Source organism: Hippocampus zosterae, chromosome 12 (assembly GCF_025434085.1).
Source record: "Hippocampus zosterae strain Florida chromosome 12, ASM2543408v3, whole genome shotgun sequence".
NCBI classification, from domain to species: Eukaryota; Metazoa; Chordata; class Actinopteri; order Syngnathiformes; family Syngnathidae; genus Hippocampus; species Hippocampus zosterae.
The window spans coordinates 4,205,025-4,221,189 of record NC_067462.1 but is presented as its reverse complement, the minus strand read 5'-3'; the positions used below and the strand labels follow the sequence as shown (position 1 = coordinate 4,221,189).

The following is a 16,165-nucleotide window of genomic DNA, read 5'->3' as shown; positions in this document are numbered from 1 at the left end:
TTGTGGACGTGACGAGAGACGGGGAGGCGATTGCCATGTGAGTTTGAAATGAAAGAGGCAAAAAAAAAAACAGAGCCGGCTAAATTAGACTCACAGTGCCATCTATGGATGCGCCACATGAAACGCATGATGAGTTGCAGCATTCTCACAGCCCGAGGGAAGTTTGGGAGCGAGAGCTGCTACTTACTATCTTGCTTGTTAGCGCACACGAGGCCAGTCAGAAGACAGAAACCAAGTTCAGCCGTTTGGAGCTAAAGGCGGCCTTCGTAATGGGCATCGTGTGGTGAACACAAAAAACAGGCTTGACTTCACTTGCTTGGTTTGTATTCCAAAATGAAATAGTCCACTGCCACTCCAAACCTCAACCGATCTTCACCCACGGATGGTCGGGAACACTCTATTGCCCAAGAGTCACAAAGTTCCAATTAGAGTGAGATCACATTATGGGTGGGGGGGGGGGGGGGGGGGGTGGGGGGGGGGCTTGACGTGTTTTGGGTGCATTTCATCAAGGCACAGCAGGGTGTATGGGACTAATCGAAACCATATGTTTGAAGTTCACGTTCAGTTTACACAGGATGCACGCTTCCAACAACAAACATGTGGCTAGCTAGCTATTACAGCGGGGGTGGTTTTAGGACACATCTGAGGGTAGCAAAGTTCAGTTCAGTTCCGTACGGTATGCATTATAATTGGCGAGGTAAAGTGTCCCGAAATTAGCAACCCTCAGTCTGATGCATCTTGCTTACAGCCAATGCGGTATTTGTCATTGCAATTTGCCTGTCGTGCCTAAGCGGTAGCTAGCAAGCTGCTTCATTTATGTTGACTGCTTTAACTCGTGAATTTAGTTTTTATGTGACATGAGTTCATGCTTGATGGCAATCTGTTTTAAGTGCTTTGTCGCCATCTTGTGGTGTCGAAAGTCATGACGGTCTAATTTGGTTGAAGGATTCTAAAACAACAGAAACATAGCGTTCCTTACATGGGGTAAAACTTCAGTGTGACTAGCATACGGTACTTCCGATATGGCGATGGAAATATTTCGTTAACAGAGGGTTATCCCTTTTGAGAAATGGAATGGGAGAAACCGAGCGCACAGCTTGTCGACAACGAAAACAACCCCGTGCGGCAAAGAAAAAGACGCAGGATTTACGATTCCACACGGAACAGTGTTGATCTGAAATGAACGTTTTTCAGAGACTTTAGTATGAGGTCAAAATATCATATCCGGTTTTGATAAAAATGCCCGCAGCTTAAGATTTCCGAAGTAACCTGACATAATCTAAACATACCGAGTTGACGATTCTACCCCGCCCCATCCGACCGAATCCAGTCAGTTCTAGCTTGAGGCCATTTTTCCCAACATTCTTCAGGGTGGGACCTCCTGACCTTGTTACATTTCATTTCACAATGAGACAGTCCATCACATCGTCACAGTAAACGGAATAGCAAGCAGATACAATGGCCATCTTTATGTTCCAAAATGTCAGCACTCACACTTGGCGCACTTGCTGGCTTGATTCCGATTCAGAGGGATTGCGTCCAAAACGTCTGGTTTGCGCGTGTGTGTGTGTGACTCCTGGCTAATTGATCATCCGTGATCGGGAGGGTATGCTGAACAGTCGAGGAAGCGTGACAGACGCGGTTGCTTTGTGTGTTTTTTGAGCGTGTGTGACGTGATTGATGATTCATTTGCTTCTCGCGGCCGGACATATTGCCCTTATTCCCCCAGGCTGAGGAAATTTCCACACTTTACAGCTGTGAGATTGTGACTAAACTTGTAAAATTCTATGTTTAACAGTCAAAATCGATCTCGCGCACGCAAGCTCTGAGATGATTATGCCCTCGCTGGTATCATATGCGTGTTGCGTTTCGTGCATCATCCATTTTGAAGAGTAGAAATCCGCAGCTGGCTAAAATACTTGTTGTGTACCGTGACGGGTGGACCTGTAGGCATCGTAACGATTTGTGAGAGTCGGTCTGGAGCTATGGGGCATCCAGACAGTCAGAAAAGATGAAGAACAGAGCTGGCGTACAGAAGAAAGAATAAAAGCTAGGCTAACTGTGAGCTTGTCTGGTCAACAACAACAATTTAGAACGGAAGAAGCTTTTTGGATTAAAGGTGAAACGCTGCCAACAAACGGAACCAATCGAGTTGCAGATTCCGCCTTTGTGGTTCATGGATTTGTTAACATAAACAGCCAATCGGGTTGCGTGTATGCTGCACATTCTTGATCGTCAGCCCGAACTGTTTCCTGAGCAGATTTGTCGAGGGGAAAGACAACAAAGAAATCTTAACCCACCCCACATCACAGCACAATGACTCAGGATGCATTTTCAGAGACATCCGGGCAGCATTAGCCGACTTTGATTACAAGGTTGGGGACAATGCGAACGTCTAGAACAGGGGTGTCCAAACTTTTTGCCAAGGGGGCCAGATTTTATGTGGTAAAATGTCGGGGGGCCGACCTTGGCTGACATTCTTTACATTGAACAACAATATTGTTCAACACATTTTAGTAAGCCAGTCTGTTTCACATTTCCATTTTTATTTTAATTTCAACAATCTTAAGAATTTCTTTTGGTTCATTTGAAACAGGAATTTGAAATATGACATATCAGTCAATATAAACACGGAGTGATGTCTTGTTAACTCGTGAGTGATGCCCTCTAGTGTCTAAATGCTATTACTCATTTAGTGAATGCTATTACTCATTTAGCCACTAGAGGGAAGCAGTACTCTATGAAACATCACTCACCAGTCTACGAGACCTCAGTCAATGCAACACGTGTTCCATTGCGCCCAACCTGCGGGCCAGACGGCACTGATTTTATGACGGGGGCCTAGGGCCGGATGAAAGTCGACCGCGGGCCGGTTTTGGCCCGCGGGCCGGACTTTGGACACGCCTGGTCTAGAAGGATTATCAGTATGTGTTTGTACGCCACTTAAACATGATCCAATCGATATTGGACACACATTACGAGGCCGGACAGTTTCTTTAATTTCTCGGGCAGAATGTATCGAGAAAGTAGCGTGTGCATTGAAGTGAAGTCGAGCACAGTGTTGAAGTTTTCATCAAAGCAAACTGTCTAAAACAGGTCTCTCTCTCGCGGCATCACAAGATCTTTCACAGTTCGGCGCACCGAAAGACATCCATTATCTCCCGACGGGACGTCTGGTGCGCCGCGGTGACCGGCCCAGAGGTGACTTCGGCGGAGCTCCCTTCGAGTGGCACTAAAGTGGTGTCTTTCTTTGGGGAAAATAAAGCGAAAACCAACGGAGCTCATTTTTGAGTTGCGCAAAAAATGTGCCGGGAGGCAAGAAAGCCTTTGAGCGAAAAAAAAAAAAAGGATAAATCAGTCAAACAACCTTGAGAAATATGGCAGGTTTCAAAGGTTTGGTTGATTGCATCAGCGATGAGGTGAGTAGGTCACAAGGATTTTTTTAAAAAATATGCATTTATGTAGTTCCCACTCATCAATGCCTTTAAACAGACTTTTTTTTTTGCCAGCGTCAGCATCGTTGACAAGGTTAGGCTAGACTGCAACAAATAACCTGCATAATACGTACTCCCTTATGGATCGCTACATCGTCTTGACAACACATTGATGGATGGCATTCCATCATTTATGGACGTAATACCACGATGTATTCCACGAGGGAACATATTTGACTATACATCAAGTATTTTCTATATAAATACATACACTGCAGCAAGAATTTTACAGACAAGTCCAGCTAACGCACACAACAGTGCAAAACTGCCCCTGCACTGAAACCTCCTCCTCATTTAAATCTCGGTGCAGAATTTTTCCTCTTTGTGCAGTTCTTTTTTCAACAGATTTCTCCTGAATCTTGCATCGTGCACCAAACACCAAAACCAATCTGGGAAAGCTGCCTTCCATCACATATTCAGGAAAACACACATACAACCCACATTCATCTTGCAAACCTGATCAAGGAATATTCAAACATGATTACAAATAGAAACATATACGTGAGCATGAACTAACCTGGATAATTCAAAGGCGCATCTAATCAAAGAGAAAAGTGGGCCGCTCCGCCCTGGGCTGTGAAGCAATGCATTGCACAGTAACTTCTTGCAGCCATACGAGGTCACTGTGGCCACATGAATGTCAACGGACACTTTGATGGGAAGATCAACTCTGACAAATGTTTCAACCAACTCCACAGCTGTTTTAGGAGGTCAGTAACTACATTAGGACACTTTGACGACAAAAGGTTTCAGGTTTTCCGTCAGCGCGTGGGTCCACTGACTCATTCAAATAAAATGTCCTGACTCGGGTCTTTGAAAAAAAAAGGCTTGTAAGCTATTAATCCCCAAAGAGGCAAGGTGCTGGTCAACACATGGCAGACTTCTGTGTTTCATGGCTTAGCTGATCAAAGCGGCGGCAGCCAGCGCCACCGGGACTTTTCGGCTCAGGCATTCATCAAACTCCCACTTAAATTTCAACGCCGGGGTTGCGTTTCGCAGAGGTTCTCATTAAAGGAACTTTCCAAAACTGCAATCGATTAGGCGGTGGGGTCGAGAAAATGAAGCAAAGCCACAGAAAGCGCTTTATTGATTCAGTGGCGAAACCGCCTCACTGTCGGATATCAGGAGCGGGAGCGGCGACGCTTTGGATGCATTCAAGTCGAAATGCATGACGACAAAAGGTGCTATTTGGTTATTTTTGAGATCGAGACTGTGACGTTTAAATTCATCCACCAAATGAACAGTGACTCTTTTTTTTGGTCTTTTTAAGGACAATCCCACGGCATGCAAGTACCTCTTCATGTCATCACGCTAGCAAGACATTGTCTCTTGGAATGCGCCGGGAATCCACATCTGTGAGCAGCATGTAGACGTTCCCTTGATGGATTCAGACTTTGAAATGTCGTTAACGCATGCTTGTGAATTACACCGAGCGTTTTGAAGAGAAATGTGCAATTTCGCAGCATGGCCATGGCTGAGCGTAGGAGAGATGCGGCGTGATTCGTACACACTGTGGCTTGTTCTTAAAGCGCATTTTACGTGCTGGAGCTACTGTGCTACCTTCCGCCATTGCTGATTTGACTGTGACCTGGTCATTTTGCATTGAGGATAAAGAATATATGACTGACTGTTCTACTTGTGTCGCATTACTGTCCGTGTTCACATATCGTTCCCTTAAAGGGTTGCCAAATAGATGCTATTCGTTAATGGCGTGTTGTTCGAATGGGTTTCTATTCAAAAAAAGAACCCAGAAGACACTCGCAGCACGCAGACGCAATGTTTTCGTCGCAGAGTTGCGACATTTCCTGCAAGATGTGTTTATTAACTGGAGGTGGGAATTCTCTCATGTGGGTTTTCACAGGTACCTGTAAAGATAGTGGAAACGCATCTTGGGACCATCCCCCGTTTCCTCGGCTGGCCTCCGGAACATCACCGATTTGTGCATCCCCTTTCTGTCGGTTTTTTTTAAGTACGTACCACGTTAAAATCCCAAGTGGGCAGTTGCCTTTAATATGCAATCCCGCTTTCCTGCACACAAGGTCCTATTCACCTTCATAAAGCCGCCGGGGCTCTTCTGTGGTTGTCTAAGCGGATTCGGTAGTGCGGCGTTTTTTAAATTTTGTGTGATTGGCTTTAATATGATGAGTCAATGGTCGCGTAAACACGAATAAGGTCTGAAAATGCGCATCTGGACTGGAACAGCTGCACAAACGCCAACGAGGACGCTATCGGATAAGATAAAGCCCGAGCGAATAGTATGTGTCAGTTAACTCGACACGCGGGAGTGTAGATCAAAGCCGTCGCCGGAATAAACAAAGGCCAGAATGGCGCACAGATGAGCGCCACATGTAAGCGGGGCCCACGTTGACCACTTAAAGGATTTCTATCCTCTTTGTCAAGATATTGCGAGACAGAAAGCCTCAGGTTGGAACAAGTTCAGCTACAAAAGGTACGACCTTGCTTTGAAGGCCCACGCGGACGCTGACAAGAAGATTCTTTGCCGTGGCGGAACGAAAAGAGACACACACACACGCAATCTATGGCCAGCCAGCTACTTTGTCAATGTAAACATACGGCGCTGATTAAACACGAGGATGAGGTGACGCACATCAGATCACTGACAAACGATCGCCTTCTCACGGACAAAAAAAAACAAAAAAACAGGAATGACAAACCTGGAGATCTTTTGCTGGGACGTAAAGGCAACATGTAGGATTGTCGTGGAAGAAGAGGCGAGGAGGGCAGAGACATGGACGCTCCCTTGGCGAGGCTTAGTCTGAAAAGATCATCTGGAACGTTAGGGTGGGCGCTGCCGAGGTTTCCTTCAGGTGGGAATCTTCTTTGGCCATTGTGGCTCTGAACATCTCCTGTTTGGGAAAACCACACTATTACAATATTACAGTATCCTCGCAGGCAATAAAATGAGGACTTGCGTCAGATAATGTCACAAAGCTCGCCTTATTTATGTCCACTTTGTCCAAAAAAAGGGCTTTAATCGGTAAGACAAGAACTACGGGTTAAAGTCGAATAATCCTTCAAAAATAATTTTGTGGGCCTCACTAAAAATTGGTGACCGACACGGTCCCAACAACAGTAAGATTCCAGACCCCCTTGTTTTTTGCTTTCATGTTGAGTCTGAAGCGTGACCTCCAGGAATGTAAAAAGCCTCGTTTCCCCTTTCCACCAAGTGGTACGCTTCATTTTCGACGGTACGTGGTACAGCGCAGATCAGTAAAGCCTGATCAGGCTTGCCTATTAACCACAGACTATGCAGGTGGGACGGCAATACCTAAATAGTGTAAAATCTCACCGTGAAGGCGGATCACTTGCCAGTTCCTTAAATGTGACAAAGGTCGGTGCAGCTTTTCCACATACCGGTCAAACTCAATGCCCTCTTAAGTTTTCTGACACGCCATAAAACTTTATCAAGACAGAAGCATTCTTTTCGATGCTATGTCCCAGGCGGACGTGGGTCAATAGTCAGCCAGGTTGGCAAAAGTCCCGAAGCTTTCTTTGCCCCTTTTTAATCTTATTTTGCATCTTCATTCAAGTCAAGAACTTAACCTATATTCTCTTGCACAGCCCTGTCAGATCATTTACTACAACTCCAAATGTGCTAATGACTTTAATCCAAAACCTGAATTCTGCGCTGAGAAAATATAGTCCGGATTTGAATCACGGAGCCAGTCAGCAAGCGCCCGAACCAACTGTCGGGTTCCAAAGTTGCAGCAGACTCATAATGGCTACAATTAATATGGAGAATGACGGACCTCAGGCTAGCGTGTAATCCCCGACTAATAATATGTCAGCATGCCCAGTGTGCTTATAAAAGCAGATGCGGTAAACCACAGTAATGACAATGACTTTGCAGCACAGAGTAGCTCGCGCAGACTTTAGTAGACGTGCGGCGATGCCTCCGTCACAGATCACCGCAGTCTCAACTTGCAAACTCGCAAACATCTTTTAGCGTCCCGCTTCTTACCCTCCGGGGGAACGAGGAGTGTTGCTGGGCTGCCAGGCTAATGAGAAACAGAGAGACCCATTTTCTGCAGGCCACGGCCACAACACAGGAGACACAAAGCTGTCCAGTGTTTTTTAAAGGGCTCCTAAACAAAGATGAATGCCAGACACAGGAAGCGGAAAGGTTGCGGTGACACCTCTGCGTGGCCTCTGACATCCAGAAAAAAAAAACCTGTGAATGTCCCAAAGGTGTTTTAGCCAAGGCCAGGACCTGCTGTCACCCTGACCTACGAACTCCCAATGCGTCCATATTCTCATACTGCACAGCAGGCGGATGAACTACTGCCTTCAGACACAAGAGCCATCAATCCAATCCAGCTTCAGGAACCCCCCCCCTCCACCCTCATCTCAATTTCCCAAGAAATAAATTGCATTCTACATGACTGTAATTCTTTTTTTATACCATAATTACGGTAACATTCCATGATTAATATACAGACTTTATCCTGAAAAAATGATCCACATTTAAAGGATTATTGTTTTATTTCGTTTGGCTCCGCGCATGGCTTGTTTTGCATTGTGCGTTAAGCATTAAGCTAATGGACTTTCGGAAGGAAAAGTTACAGCGACAGCTCCTATCTCGAAAAACGTTACTGTTGACCTCAAACTACAATCGCATGTCATCTCACCGTAATTTCAAAACGGGTGACAATGCGCACGGTGCCGAACGAGCGTGTGCACAGGTGGTCCTTAAAAGTACTTATTTTACGGCTACATTTGTTCGAATCTCATCGCGGTGAGTTCAGCTAAGTTGAAACACGTTTTGAGCCATGTCGCATGCAAAAGAGATTAACGTAGAGTTGTAATTTGGGGTGGATGGCTCAGAAAACAAGGGGTGCCACATAAAAGCACATCGTCCAAGTGCTCGGGAACAGGCTGCAGTATGTCATGGTGACAGCGCTTGCCATCTGACCGATACTATACGCAGAGAGACGCAAGGACGGAAACTCACCAGAGCTATTTCGGTGACTTTCCTAACCTTGGTCGGGGCAAGGCCTTCAATTTTAGGCCCTTCTGTGGTGCAGGAAATCAACCCTTTCTAATTACACGTCGCTGCCCCGAGACCAAGCAAAAAATGATTATAGTGCCATGCATGCTCATTACCCCTCATCAAAGTAGATGGCCAAAGCCCACTAGGACGTGCATAAGCCCGATGAAAAAGTCCAATATTTTTTAAAGGCACTCATAAAAAAATAAAAAAGATTAAAAGGTGACGATCCGTCCCAATTGCAGGTCAATACAAGTTCTCACTCTAACTAAGGCTGTGACTCATAATTTGACCAAGTTCACAGTTGCCTTTCCCCAAAAAGCTATTATAAATATTTAATGCGAGTACTGGATAGTACTCAGTCTTTTTTCGGTCCGCTCCAAACACATTTCTGAATTCACCTCTTTAGGGTGGAGTCTATTTCAGCTTTTCAAGACGTTCCATAACATGCCTGGACATTTGGTTAGTGTTGTGGCATCGTTGGGTTCTGTCGGCGATCTGGATTTCTGGTCCAGGGCAAGCTGTAAATGTTGTTCTTTCTTTCCGTTCAAATTTGCCGTGAAAAGGCAACGTTATCCCGCTGTGAAATTGTTAAGATTAATGACTCGAAAAAAAATGTGGCTTTTGATTCTGAAGCAGCATTCGGGACAGGCCTTGTAATTTTGGACTCACAATTGGGCCAAGGACCTGTACGTTGTCACCGTACTACATAAGTTAAGGATGTTGTTCCTCAAATAAATGTATGAAGGCCACAAGACTCGAGTTGAACATCTGCAATCTCTGATCCTTGACACAACACTGCGTTAGGAACCAGCAGTCAACCTAAGCTGATAGAACCACAAAGGGTTTTGGGTTACTTTGAAAACTGCTGTCAAGCACCACACTATTTAGCTACATTAACACATGCCAGCAAAAACTTTGCTTCAGGCCTTAAGTAAACTGTGTCCGGAGGCAATGATGGACCATCGCACAGTGGAAACATTTACTGTGGTCAAATGTGTCTTTTTTTTTTTTCCTAAATGGGGAAATGGACACTGAGCGAAGACAAAAAAAAAGGACCAACGGGACTATAAGCAACAAGTGCTGTCTCACGAGAGCTCATTTCGGCTAGCATCGAAGGACTAACTTTTCTCATTCACAATATGAGCAAATTGCGCAATTTTTATTTTATTTTTTTGCATCAATTTCAAAATTCATTGCAAAGAAAATATAGTCTATTAACAAATAAGTAGCTGTTCTTTCTTCAGGTAACTCGCCGTCCTGTTGATGAGTTTAGACTGCAGTTAATTATACAGTAAAGGCGATGAAGAAAATGCATAAAGGCCATAATGAATGCAAATTCTTTCAGGGGACTAACAAAGCACCAAGGGGCAATTACCCCCCCCCCCCCCCTCGCTACGCCGAGTGCCAATGTGGATTCCCTGTGTACTTCCGAGACCAGGGTGACACTCTGACAAAAGCCGTCACGGTTAACACACTACGAGCCACAGTGGGAAGAGAGGGCCGGTCAACAAGCACAACAGATTGGGGGAGGGTCTTCGGGGCAAGTCTCCAATGATGATGAAGGATGGGTTAATGAGATGTTAATCTGTCTCATTAAAATATTCCCGACGACGTGCTTTACGATGAATTCAAATAACAACCACAGTGGTTCAAAGGCAATTCCTCTTCATCTTGGGCCCCTTTTTCCAGTGGTGGTCCTTGAAAACACGTTTTTGTTTTTTTTTTACTCACAAATCCAGATCCACCTTCCCACATTTACACCACGGCATGTCACTTTCATCAACAACTATTAAATTCTCTCCAACTGTCCTATGCTGTCTCCAACTCATCTATGCCGGTGGTCCCTGATGGAGGCGAACCCAGCAGGCGGGCGTGTTTAGCTTTAGCCCTGTCGGAAACGTGAACCGTTGCCGAAGCCGTAAAATGCTCATCTCAGACTCGTGCCTTTGATTTGCGGAAATAATAGAAGTAATATTGCTTTTTTTTTATTTTATGGGAAGGTAATGCGATATAGGAATGACACGAATGACAGCCAAGTGGCGCAGATCAAAACAATAAGACTGGAGTGGCTCTGTTCCACTGCTCTCAAGTGGACTGTGCTCAGGAATGTCTTCCCTCCTGGCCCCAGGGGAGAACGAAGGGGGTGGGGGGGGGCTGTCTAGGAGAGAAGGCATGGATGAGGAGAAGGGGGAGAAGGGCTTCACTGTGACATTTCCCATATCTCCGCATAAAGCAGCAGTCTCGATGGCCATGGGAAGAAACGGACTCGTACTTGAAAGGGACGCAAGATGGATGACGGCAAAACACTCCAAATTGAATGAATTGACTGAAAATGAGAATGAATCCAAATCTTCCTATTTTCAGTCACGTAAACTGGAAGCGAGCTCACTATATTTACGGTACGAGGTTTGCCAGAAAAGCTCCAGGACAAAGATAAACGTCGCTACTCCGATTTGTAGAAAAACTGAAGCGGCGTTTCCTATCAGAAATAATCAAAATGGAATTAATCCGTTTCTTTGGGGAAATTGCCGTCGTGTCCGCAGCATTCTGTGTGAGGTCCAATCTATCTGTGGGAGCATGCTTAGTCTGGCACGTGGTTTATTCTAACACCAAGATAGATGACACGTCACCTCGACCGCAGGAAACCAACGCAGGATGCATAGGCCCACCTCCAAACAGAGCATGCCATTGTAACTTACACAGAGAAACCATCACGATGGGTGTCGGCATTGCCAGGACGTCCTGCGATCTGTCAATGAGGCAGTCCGAGCCTGCCGAGAGGCTTTCACGCATGGCCTTCAAACCCCGGGGTCGGCATGTGTTTACACGAAGACCTGAATAAAATGGGACGGTGTTTTCTTTGGTTTTACAAAAAAAAAAAAAAGTTCATTCATTCATTCATTCATTCATCTTCCGAGCCGCTTGATCCTCACTAGGGTCGCGGGGGGTGCTGGAGCCTATCCCAGCTGTCTTCGGGCAGTAGGCGGGGGACACCCTGAATCGGTCGCCAGCCAATCGCAGGGCACACAGAAACGAACAACCATTCACACTCACACTCACACTTAGGGACAATTTAGAGTGTTCAATCAGCAACTGAATGATGACTGATGAGAGATGATAGCGGTATAGTAACTGTTAAAGTTGCGAATGAAACATGATAAGCAACAAAAACACTGTTGTGTCGCCATTGCAGTTTTTTTTATTGTTGTTTGTTTTGGTCGCACCGGTGCCAAAAGACTTTCTCTCTTCTTCCGGTCCAAATACACAACTATGAACTCGCGTGCCTCCATTTTGAATCAACAGTGGCACTTCCCATTCCGATTCTGAAGACAGGAGTATATTTCCTGGCATATTTGCATATTTGGACTTCATGTTGCCGTCGCAATGCGGTGCAACAGCAGCTCAGATCATTAGGCAGAGCTCCTTCTTTCGGGCCAGGTGAGGTCATGAGAACGCCACTAAGCGCCGGGCGACAAGCGACCCGGAATGGACGCGTCTATAAAGCTGTCCATCCCCCGCCCGGGAGATCCAAATGCCATCAACAAACAAGGAGCATGGTGTTTTCACCATTCAGAAAACACAAGGGGAATTTGAGCACGTTTAGTGCCAATCGCACCTTGTCTGATCACTTAAGACGGTCAAATCATGAGCACCGTGATGCATTGTTGGTTTCAGATCCGCTTCCTCAACGCAGCCGGAGCAAATACAAATCTCTCCCGATGCCCTCGACACACTGAAATAAAAGCGTTTACTAATGCGAGACCTTTCTGTTCAATTGAGCAAAAGTTAACGATTGGAATGCAGTAGGTGTAAACGTTAAGATGAGAGACGACTCTGGCCCAAAGTCTTTCTCTTTGCAATTGACGCTAACCCTTCTCTCCCTTTGAGGCCGGGCACAAAAGCAGCTGGGGTCATGAGTTCAAGCTGTCTCAAATCCTCCTGAGCCATGCGTAGCAAGACAGTCATCTGCTGACACACTTACAAAAAGGCTCTATTACTGAGATATGTTGAAAGTAGCATAGAAAGGGGAAAGCCCCCTCCCGAAAAGTCAGATCTGAACAGAGGTTTCCACAGTCTTGACAAATCCAGTGCAAAACATTAAGTCACATCAGTCCAAAACTGACGATGCGATTGTTAATGCACAAATAGAAAGCGAGTGCTTGAACATTCAAGTTCTTAGTGAGACGGTGGGGGTTGGGGGGGGGGGGGGGAATCCTGATGGTATGAAGGAAATAAACGGAAGATCAGACAGAAGGAATGTGTCTCCCAAAGCAGGTCACGGTGTAATTAGAAACGCTTGTGGCCTGCAGGCCCCTCAAGCCAATGAACCGCCTTGACGATCCCAATCACCTTTTTCAAAGTCGACTTAAAAAAAAAACAAAAAAAAACAAGGCATGCAAAACTGATAAAACTTGTGACTTCTCTTTGATGTAAGCCGTTCGTCATGACTACAGGCGGGTAAGTGTTAAGGGTGAGGCGGCATGGAGACCAAGGGATTCAAACTGGCGGGTTCGTGTGTCGTGGATGACATTCGTAACCCCTTGCTTCGAATGAGACCCTTGTATTTGTTTGGCTTCTTGTCCTTTGCCATGTTCCCACTACGAGGTACGGGGTCACATGGAAGGTAATACAGAGTGTCTTAAGAGCCAAATTTGGCAATTGGAAGAGGAGCCGGTACACAGTAGGCCAGTGTAAATCATGAAGGCTTTTCTCCCCTCCCCAGAAGATGAATCCCGGCCGGAAACCGCTGAGCAGGAGGGAGGAGTGCCATGAAACTATCTTCCATGCGCATATTCAAAATGCTGTTGCTTCCATTTACGACAAAAGCATTTTTGCCTTAGTTTTGTGGGCTACTTAAGTAAAGTTGGATCTCGGGCTGGGCGGTATCGCCTAAAATTTGTCGCAATCTGAGCTAATCCACCCTCTCCTTTCATGATAATGACACCTGTCGGCTTTTTCGCCGCCATGGAGGTGAGGATTGGTGATTTAGAAGAGCCTCTCTCAGCGTTTAGCCACGCAAGCTAGCCAGCCGCAGGTCGTAGCTAGCGCAAACGAAGCACGTTCGCGCCTAACATCGCAGTCAAAGCAGTAAAAGATGTTCAAAGAGTCAGGAATCCACCACTGGTAGCCCAAAACTAAATAAATAAAAGTTTTTGAAATACAAACAAATTAGAGGTTAATCGGTATATCTTGGAGCGGAATTGTGTTTGAGCTTTAAAATTCCAGCGTAACCTGCTGAAGAAAATTGAAAAAATAAACAAATAAAATGGCACGCTGTACAAAACTTCACGTGTTTTTAGGTAGCCGGTGCCTAATGTTTGTTGTAAGAGAGTCAAAGCAAACAGAATACAGTGAGACTGGTCGGCCAAGATCACTGGCTTCCCCCGAGAGCCCTTATTTTCCTTTTCAAATGGAGAGACAGGGTGTGTCTAATGTGGACACACCTGAGGTTTGTGGGCGTGTTCATCTATGCGCGTTTCTGTATGAATGTGTGTAACCAAAAGATGTGGTTTGAGCTACGCCCTGCTAAATCGTTGCCTGCTGGCTGCGCGGCGCTTCGCTAGCCGCGTCGGCTCGCTCTGCACTCAATGGTCCCCTTTGTGAAATCCCTCGCATTCTTTTCTCCGCCGTATTAAAGTGTACCTTAACAGTCTGGAGATGAAAATCAAGACAAACATGACTGGGAACAAAAATAACAAACACGAGTCCAAGAGCCACTTCATGTGTTTTATTTTTTTGGAGGGTGCGGGCGGGGGGGCGGAAGAAGGGAAGTTGACACTGGAGTCAATAAAACTATGTTGGATTATTTATGAGCTAACGAGATTGAACAATTGTTTTGCACCTTTATAAATTCTTTCCCGAGTATGTGGGCCACCAAGATGAAGAAGATTTGGGTCCCGTGAGTACAATACGACAAACTACGTGTCATCTGTGGCGAAAGACAACTTGTGGTGGTTGGCTGCCCTGCACTTGTTTGCCTGTTGTGGTGTATATTGCACATTAATTACTGTGAAGAATTTGCCATCTCTTCTGAGTGCCTCGCGGTGAAGTTTAATGACACAACATGAACATTTAATACCCCATAATGCCTCATCCGGACCTTCCTCCACCTGGAGAGCGGCACGAGTTTCCAAAAAGAAACTTCCAGCCGCCACCGAGATCACTTTGAGGGAGTTTTCAGCAATTCCTTTTGGAAACCACAGGACAAGGAGGGAGCGTGTCTCAAAATGGCTGCGGTAGAAAACGGCTTGAAGAGAGGCTACCACCCAGCTGTTGGCGGAGAAAGGGCAGTCCGACACTGGAACCAGTGGGCAGACTTTGTTTGGCGCTGTGTTTCTTTTTTTAAGTCATACAATGTCTTTACAGGAGATGTAGCATTGGCGGAACCTACGCAGAGCTTGGGCATGTGTTTGGACGTGCGCAGCAAAAGCAGGGGAGGTCTAAACCTGCTCAAAAGGCCTGATGGATGGATGGTAAATCGGTGATTTTTTACCTCACATGCCAACATTGCCGCTAACTCATTCGCGAGTGACATTACGTGCCCTCTTTTGGGGATCCGGCTGAGCTTTCTGAAGTCATCAAAAGTACAATGACAATGACGGCTAATCAAGTGCGTCAAAATGCCAATCATCAGGGAAAAAAACAAAAAAAACATGCGGTCCATTTGTGATCCACCAGTTTTAAACCAAGTCAGTAATTTATGAGCAAGTAACGCCGTTACCACCCGACGGGGGACAGTTGTATTTGTAATTGATTCAGATTTGTGTGAATGTCTCCGAAACAAAACCTTCTCCAACTCCAAGTCCTGCTTGGTAACCAAACTAGTACCGTCAGAAGCCTTTGTAACAAGTCAGTCACTGTTTCATGTCAAAATACCCGAGAAAGTCACAGAACTGTTGAGACACCACAAGCACCAGTCACAGCTGAGGCAACACATTGCTGTGCTTAATGCCCCCCCACACACACACACACATATACACTCGAGGGGACTTGTGCCTAATTTATGCACATTCTAAATATTCCCTTCATCTTTCACCTTCTTTCCGAAATCGAGATGAGGTTGCCCCAAATCAGCCGCTGGCCCATTAAAAATGACATCACAAGACATAAAAAGTCCGCGAGCTAATTTCACATTCTTGTCTCGCTCTGCTTATCCTCAGTCGGCCCTCATTAAATTTCTCGCTTAAGTAGAAAAGTCACCCCCTGCCGCCCAAGACCGCGTGCATGATGAAAGCGAGGCGACCCCGGCTGCAATTTGTGCCGCGTTTGAGAACAGAAAAGCCACCCGAGAAGAGAGACTTCTGGTGCCGCCAAAAAGAACTGTCATCAAAAAGGACATTTTAATTGTCTCTTACGACTGTCGACTCATGCGATTATGTCACTGCAAACGCGCAAAGCAGTTGAGAGTATGCCGGTGGTAATCTGAAACCACAGCGGGGGAGAAGGGCTGAAACTTCCCTTTCCTCTGTGCCGCTATCTCTCACACAGTCAGGTGCATGCTACCGGTTATAGCTTCTGTCTCCAGCCCGCCAGACAAAACGAGATGAGTCACGACGACTGCTGTATCAGGACGTGTGCCGGGGGATAAACGGTCAAAACATAAAGGATACATGACAATAAGGGATAAGCGCTGTCGTCCAGGCAACAGAGACAACTTGCG

At 45.9% G+C, this 16,165-nt stretch overlaps 2 protein-coding genes across 2 annotated transcripts in view; one reads left to right on the top strand and one right to left on the bottom strand.

Annotated features, from left to right (window-relative positions):
* The window catches only part of cd302 (CD302 molecule), a 128,276-nt gene that overhangs the window by 51,208 nt on the left and 60,903 nt on the right, over positions 1-16,165 (top strand). The gene's annotated exons all lie outside the window — the stretch shown is intronic.
* tanc1b (tetratricopeptide repeat, ankyrin repeat and coiled-coil containing 1b) overlaps positions 1-16,165 on the bottom strand; it is a 68,874-nt gene that overhangs the window by 40,884 nt on the left and 11,825 nt on the right. Inside the window, exon 3 of the mRNA XM_052082721.1 lies at positions 6,170-6,361. Within this exon, the coding sequence (XP_051938681.1) occupies positions 6,170-6,361 (192 nt within the window). The remainder of the gene's footprint in view (positions 1-6,169; positions 6,362-16,165) is intronic.